This window comes from Populus euphratica, unplaced genomic scaffold (assembly GCF_000495115.2).
Source record: "Populus euphratica unplaced genomic scaffold, PopEup_1.0 scaffold38.1, whole genome shotgun sequence".
NCBI classification, from domain to species: domain Eukaryota; kingdom Viridiplantae; phylum Streptophyta; class Magnoliopsida; order Malpighiales; family Salicaceae; genus Populus; species Populus euphratica.
Genome location: NW_011499911.1, coordinates 474085 through 482145, shown reverse-complemented (window position 1 = coordinate 482145; position 8061 = coordinate 474085). Strand labels below are relative to the sequence as shown.

The 8061-nt window shown below is 36.0% G+C and overlaps 1 protein-coding gene across 1 annotated transcript; it reads right to left on the bottom strand.

The window, feature by feature from the left end:
• Positions 1 to 940: 940 nt before the first annotated feature.
• LOC105133968 (linoleate 13S-lipoxygenase 3-1, chloroplastic) lies at positions 941 to 7083 on the bottom strand. Its single transcript, XM_011038147.1, has 8 exons — positions 6511 to 7083; positions 5996 to 6276; positions 4617 to 4854; positions 4067 to 4399; positions 3092 to 3285; positions 2567 to 2868; positions 2186 to 2452; positions 941 to 1820 (listed from the first exon to the last, which is right to left on the bottom strand). Exons 1-8 carry the CDS (start codon positions 6914 to 6916, stop codon positions 1064 to 1066), a joined length of 2778 nt encoding a protein of 925 aa, XP_011036449.1. The 5' UTR covers positions 6917 to 7083; the 3' UTR covers positions 941 to 1063.
• Positions 7084 to 8061: the final 978 nt, after the last annotated feature.

Sequence of the window (8061 nt, the reverse complement as noted above, 5' to 3'; positions counted from 1 at the left end):
CACTCTTTCAGGGTTTTTGAGATATTTTTAACTATAACCAGGGTCATGCTTCCACGTTTATATCAATAGTTATGTAAAATATATTTAAAGAAGAGGTGACAAGTAGCCAGGTGTGCACAATTTTTTTAAGTATATCTATTTTACATATTTTCTATTGAATAATTTACTTTGTTTGTAATGACTAATTTTGTGTTGTGCTTGACTTAAAAAAGTTAGGGAGATTAACATCTTGAAATGGAATGATTTTAGTAAAAGATGAGATCATTATTGTAAAAAAGAACATTCAATCAGGGACGAGTGATTCAATCTTGTCCACAAGCTTGGACAATTTTGATGTTGACCCTATAAGAACATTACAGACCCATCCTCGAGTTAAACAAGTTGAAACTGTAGCTTATCTATGAGGTAGAGTGATTTTTAGATATAATTAAAATTGTATGTTTTAATGTTTTAAGAATTATTAGTTTAGTTTAAATTTAATAAAATTTTATATTAATTCTTATTGTATTTAATTATTAATTGTGAATTATTATATTCGATGAGTTGTGATATGTGTTGATTTTTTTTAATTATGTTGTGGAGATGAATTGAGGCTTGCGTTTTTGAATTGTGATGTTTATACTTGTATTAATTTTTTCTTTTTCCTTTTTTGTGGCAAGGAGTTGAAAATCTAGAAAAAAAAATTGCTTTTATTATTTTTTTTTAAAGGAATCACGTGTCTTGCAAGTTATATATGATATTTATAGCTAGAAAGTTGCAAAGAAACTTGTGACTCGCCAAATTATATTATTTTTAAATGTTTTTAAATTATTATATTTTATTAATTTGTTAATATGTATAAAAATCATTTATCCATATAATAAAAATATAGAAATGATAAGTACAAAATAGTTTAAACATCTATCATAATAATAATAATAATAATAATATATTAAAAAAAAGAGAAGGAATGGCCTCTTCTCAGCACTGATTTCCAAATGCAAGTGGCCCACAAATACCTAATTAATAGTCTGCTGGGGCCATTAATCACTTGCCACCACTTGGTTCCAAGTTTTGATTTAGCTTATATTGTAACACTATTTGGGACACCTCTACATGTTACCCCAGGTCCTGAACTAGGGGCAAGCAATTCATATGGGAGCACCCCTGCGCCGCACCGATGCTTAAGGCTAGGATCAGCATTCCTTCTGTTGATCTCCTGCTCTATCTGCTGAATCTTGGCTGAAAAATCATAAAACGCTTCAATCATTTCAGCGTCGCCTGTCCATATTGATGGCTGTTGTCGTTCCCCTATGTACTCCTCGTCTGGTGAATGCGTTGATAATGTGTCTATCACAGCCATTAATTTTGTGCCTTGCAGCACATTTGGCAATGCTAATAGGAAATACTTTTGTGGATCAGCTAGGAAATTTGCGTACTCAGGGTCATTTTCTTCCGGGATTAATCTTCTCATTAGGGTTGGTCTATTAGGCACATAACCACCGTAGGGATACTGCCCAAAATTCAGTGCGGCATGTTGTGCGGATGCAAGCCAAATGAGGACGGTGAGGATCCAGATAAGATCATCACTCGTAGCCAGCTTGGGCCACCAATCAGCATCACGAAGATCGAAATGGCCGACATTGACGGCCTCAGAGTACCAGGCTTGGAGCTCTTTGTCATTACAGACTATGCTTGAATCTGGGTAGTAATGCTCGACATAGGTGCGGACCCAGTTCTCTATGGCAGACCAGATCAGTAGCCCATCTTGGGCATATGGGTAGTCCTCAAGTAGAAGCTTTAGACCATGTGGTTGTGTCGGGTCAGGCACCGCCATTCCCCTGCAACGGCAACAATGATCAATGAATACTAGATACAGGATTTCCATATACCAAATAAACCAAACATGAATTTCATCAGAAGAAAGAGCAAGAGACCCTTTGCAATTTCGATCCCGAAAAACAGTAAGCGGATCAGGTTCTATATATGACCGATTGATGGTTGGTGCAATGAACCTGGAATTATTTAGTGTTTTGCGCCAAGTCTGCGTGTGATTAGTTTGGTTCATAAGGGCCAGGTTTATGCAATAATTTCATCATAATGTTAAATCTCTAAACCAACTGGATCCTATCTTTTCATGTCCCCGGGAAAGAGATTTAGAAGCGATATATAGATGCCCATGAATAATTGTGCGCGGTAAACGCACCTGCGAATGAGATCGGCATGGAGGCTTTCCTTGTCAAAACGCCAAAAGTTTTTGTAGGCAGCAGCACTAATCTCCATAGAATATTGGCCAGGGGTGAAGCAAGACTCTATAACACCATCACCGTTGATCAAGTTTTGGCGGGCTAAGGCATTGATCTCTAGTGTATATCTCATGTGTGGATCCAGGAGTTTGAATATAGGGTGCATTGCACTCAATTGCCTGTGTGCTGCCAGTATAAATGGCTCCAGGGAAGCATGTGTGCGTAACCTATAATCATTATGATGTTTCAATCAATGCCACCATGGAGAACTTTATATCTTCGTCCAAAAAACTTAAATGATCACCTTCTGATGACTTGAGTTATTCATTTTTTGTTCTTACCAGTGATGGACAAGCTGGTGAACACTGGCATCGTTGGAGCAAACATGAGCCTTGGCCAGTTGCCAAATCCAACTGCCAGTTGCATCCACCGGAGGTGTAACCACACGCTTTGATCGGGAATTCGGCCCCGCTGGTGGGAGGCTAAGCTCTATAGCAATGGGCTTGAGTGTCCCAAGAGGCGTCAAGAAAAATATGGTACGAGTTGCATATGCTTTTCTACCATCAAGCGCATTAATCCGGTCCAAAAATGGAAGATAAATATCATGGTAATCAATCATAAACAATTTATTTTCCTCCAGGGCCTGCAAGGTTCAAATAGCAATATTCAGGCCAGGCATGGTTAGGAAAAACAAGCGAATTAAACATAAGATCCGATAATAAGGTGGCCCACGAAATATCGGTAATCTCAGGAAGAAGAATGAAACGAGAAGAACATGCGTGATAATGCAAGTCTCTCTTTTTTTCTTTTTTAATATGACACTGCTAGTGACTACAAAAGGAAAGCAGGAGATTTGGGAATATTACCTGCGAAACGGACAAGCCATTAAGATGGCCCAGAATGTGTTCTTCTTCGAGAGCAGATTCTAGTGGACCGTAAATTTCAGGATCAAGACTGCTTCTTGGTGGAAAAACCCTAAGTCTCTCAATGCTGACTGGGTTTATTCCTGACACAGTTTCACGGGCAAATTCGTCATCTCTCAACCAGGCTAACTTGTCCCCTGCAATATTGCGAATCACATGCTTGCTTGTAGATTAATCTTGATTAATTAATTCATCATGTTTTGGACTGTCTACTTGTTTACAAGAAATTAATCCACTTTGCACATAAACAACTGCGTGCCACCAAAAGGTATTGGAAACTCACAAGCACGTTTTTAATTTGATCAGGATTGGCTCCCAACTGGGCAACCAGCAAAGAAAAAGCATAGTGGGCCTTTTTCTCTCTGGTAATCAAATGCTAGACAACATCATTCTTCCTTGCAAGAGCAATGTAAGCCAGGCAATCTACTTTTATTCTTGAAAAACTTCAGTGTGCATGACTTGGATCCCACTAAATGCACGATGGCTAATGCCTAGTGCCTAACACATTTTTTCTTCTTCTAGTGGTTTTCTGGATTCACGACGTTATTTTCATGATGGTTCAATTTCACGGGCATGTATGAATCAGTTTTATCTCTGTGGTCCGAAAAAAAACGGGACATCGACAATAAACCTAGAAAATCACTGATTCAAAAACTGAACCCTATAGGAAAGTGTCCTTCGGACGGTCAAGTTAGTGCCCTTGCCATGCGAGTTTAACTAGTGAATCATACAACCAAAAATCCGTCTATTTCTTGTTTGCGTATTGTAGCATACGCAACGTTTGTCCCCTGCTTTACGATCCAAAAGTTCCATGGTTCTTGCGATCTTTAACGAATATAAAATGTATAACAAAAAGGAAAAAAAAATGATTGATACAAAAAAAGAAAATATAGGAAATCTAACAGGGAATGTACTCACTGGAAAGAATCTTTGGCGTGTCATATTTGAGATGTCCCTCGCCAGACTCTTGTATCTTGTTGACCGCTTTGAGCAATGGTAGATTCTTCCAGATTTCATCTTGCAATCCAACTTTAAGAAGAAGCCCTTCTTTGTACAGAACATCAATGTCTGAGAAGCTACTAAAGTCTTGATTATCTGCAGAAATGCTGGCCTTAATTGCTGGTATTAGAGTATGAAGCACAGCTCTAAGCCTCCCATTTGAGAATGTAATTTGCTTAGACTCCTCAAATTGTTCATCCCTAGGCACGTACAGTGGCGTTGGCTTCTCCACCCGGCTCTCCGCGTTAATATCTGGTAAGTACGCGAGGAATCAAGCAGGATTCATGTGAGTGTGTATTGCGAATGTATAAAAGGAAGCATCTCCATGGTAAGTCCTAGCAAGTATTTAGAACTTTTCAAGCAGTGGCACAGTTAATTAAGTCCTACGGAAATTAGCAAGTGGTGTGCAACTAAAAGAAATGGATCATATGTTTGAATCATCAAATCAAGGAAGCAAAACCTGACTAACCAGAATCCATTGGAAGGCGACCAGTACGGCATCGTCTTGGGTATGGAATTGCTTTACCACCAAGTCTTGGTCTAACCAAGTGATTACCCTTGTCTGGATTTCCCAAATCATTGTACACATCGAAGTCGTAAATCCTGTCTGACATTTTTCTTACTCCTTTGCCATCGCCCCTGAGATTGCTTAGCTCCTTATCTCTCAATGCTTTAAGCCCAGCTGGTGTCTCGCTTGGTAAATATGGCTGCTCAGATTAGAAGTCATATATATATGTAAAAAACTGAATTTAAGCACAAGAGACCATGCTAATAAAATTTACAAACAGGAATTTTCTTTATTCTCAACGTAGGAGTCCATGGACTGCAGTATCAAGGTTGTGACTGGATGACAGTTGCTCCCTTAGACAGTTACAAAAGGCTCATCTCCATCAATACCATAGAACCCATGCCATGATACAAACAGACTGAACCAGCTGATCATCATCATGTTGGCAGCAAGCTCATCGATCAAAGGGAAGTGTGCGTTCCAAATAGTTTGTATCTATCTGTACTTGTAAAAGACTTCCTCGCTCCTCTGTGTTCTCGTTTTCTACTGGTAAAAAGGAAAGAAGCACAGAGACACCTCACCCATCCATAATCTAGTTGCGTCAGGCTTATAGGTCCATGGTCCCTTACGGAGGGTGACCCCCGTCTAATTATAGGGGAATCTAAATAAAGTCTTACTGTTGCCAGTATCCTTTTCCAATGTCTTCACAGTGGGCATTCCACTACATTTTTTGAGAGCGAGATGTGAGGAAATTCAATTTTTAACTCAGTGAAACTCGATTTCCTATTTTGAAGAATTGTGGTGTCATCGGAAATAAGGTGTAAATTTTGTTTATTTAAATCTTAAATTTTTTTATAATGAAAAAATTATATTTTCAGATAGATATATTAATATAAAAAATAATTTTAATATATTTTTTATTGAAAAACATTTTCAATACCTTTATTACCATAATCACAAACAAAAGCTATAATCATTGTAAAACAAAATGAATATCAAGCCATCTCTTGCTCTCTTACAAGACAAGAAAATGAATAGAAAAAACCTAATATCATGCAAGCAAACATACATACATACATACATACATACATACATACATACAAAGCAAGCAGTAAAAAAGAAATATTAAGTGGCTGAAAATTCAATGTCAGTAGGCTCTGAATTGTTGCACTTGACTATCATTTTTAAAGAAGTCAAGACCTGACCACATGGAACACATGGTTTGACCTTTATAAATTGTATATTACTGGACAATAACATCCCCAAAAAAAAAATCCGACCGTATCCTGCATTTCAAGAAAAGTGATAATTCAGAAACTAGTAGATAGAAACATAATTACCTTATTAGAGAAAAATATTCTCTCCGCAGGATGATCTTTTTTGGGTTGTACCCATGAGTTGCAAGGGAAATGAATGGGACCACAAGCAAAACCGTCAATGGTGATAGTCTCCAAGAAAAACTCCTGTTGATGCTTGTTGCTCACTGTGATTGCCCCAGGCACACCAAAATCGGAGTCTACTGTAAATTCAGCAGTGTAATGGACCCTCTCAGCTTTAATATTTGATTTCTTCGACCAGTCTCTTAACGCAGCTTCCTTGCTTCTCTTTGGTTCCTTGCTTTCTATAGAGCCATTTAAGATCATTATTGAATTCTAGGTTTCTATGATCTAATGAAAGAAGGGAGCATAATTATGTCAAACATGCAAATCAACCCATATGATCATGAGAGTTTGATTCTTCATATCAAACAAAGAAAACTGAAAATAAGTATAATTTGTCGCCATTAGAGAATCCAAAACAAGTGCTAGTGATGATCACCCTTTTATTTAGAGTGGAGAAATACTACTTTACTTACTTGGATCAACTTCGGTGCTAATAAGCTCCAAAACTACATTTCTCCCAATTATACTGTCAGTTAAAGCATCCAACTGCTTCACGATAGTCTCCTTCAAGTCCTCCTTGTGTTTGTTTCTCACAGCCACCAAAGCTCTCACCTTGAATTTCACTGCTTTTCCAGGCAAGATGGTGTTGTTATTAGCCTTGATTATATCTTCACTGATGACTGCCACAGGAGGACCCTTCACAACTCTCCTTACTTGCTCCTGTCTTCTAATCTGTTGCAGAGGCACCAGAACCGGACTCACCAAGAACTGGTTCTTTTTAACCATTCCTAGCCTTTGGTTCATGAACATTCTTGATGTTGTTACAAATGATGGTCCACCAATTAAACGACCACCCATGATTTCTTTAGTAAGTGCCATCTTGTGTATATCTCTCTGTTTCTTTTCAGAGACTGCGTGCTTTTGCAGAGATAAGCGAAATGGGTGTTCAGGACCAAGAAAGAGGCGTTATGATGATGAGAGCAAGAGATGAGTTGGATAGCTATGGCGTTGTGTTTCCTTTTACTTTTGTATGAAATCTCAGTGTCTGTGTTGCCTTATTTATACAACACAAGCGTGCATGTGTTCGAAAGCCATATGAAAATGATGTGAGCCATAAAGAATATTTCACCGTCCACACGTTTTTTAAATTATTTAATTTTCTTGTCTTGAATCACTTGTTATTGCGTCTTCTTTTTTTTCTTCTCTTTTTGTAAATGTAATTTTTTTTAATTAATACAATTAAAAAACTTGGTGAACCACCTCTATTTTTATTTTTTTTTGCATTTGCATTTGCATCCCTTCTTTTTTATTTGATTCTTCAAAAAAGATTTATCACCTTAAATCTTTTATTTTCATTTGCATGATTTTTTTTATTGGGTTCTTCAATTCTTTTTATTTACATCTTTCTTTTTTTATTGGATCCTTTTACTTTTTATTTAATAATTATAGTTTTTTTTGGCAAAATTAATAATCAGTAAATCATAAAAATGACATTTACAATATAAACATGTGAGGTAATGCAAGATTTAATAAATATTAATAAAAATAATGAAAATACATCATAGAAAAAAGACAAAATCAATTATGGGGTGCTCACAAAGTTTTCTTTTCTTCTTTTTTCTTTTTTGTCATTTGACTTTTTTATTTTCAATTTAATTTTTTTATATTAAGTTGACTTGGGATTAAGTTTGATGTTTTATTTTAGTTGACTTTATATGAGACTTTTACAATGTTAAGAATATGTTTAATGCTTGATTTGATAAAGTAAAATTTAATTTAATTAATTAAAATTAATTAAAATTGTAAATATCTAATTCAAACTGAAATAAATATTCATCTTATTATCTGAGAAATAACATATTTATCTTAACTTTGTGACTCAGATTTTGATTTGAATCAACATATTTTTTATTATTTAATAGCACATATAATTTTTTATTTATTTTATTGAATGCACATATAATTTTTTTAATTTGCAATTAATTTTTTTAAATTAAAAACATTAACAACATCTATATCTTTTT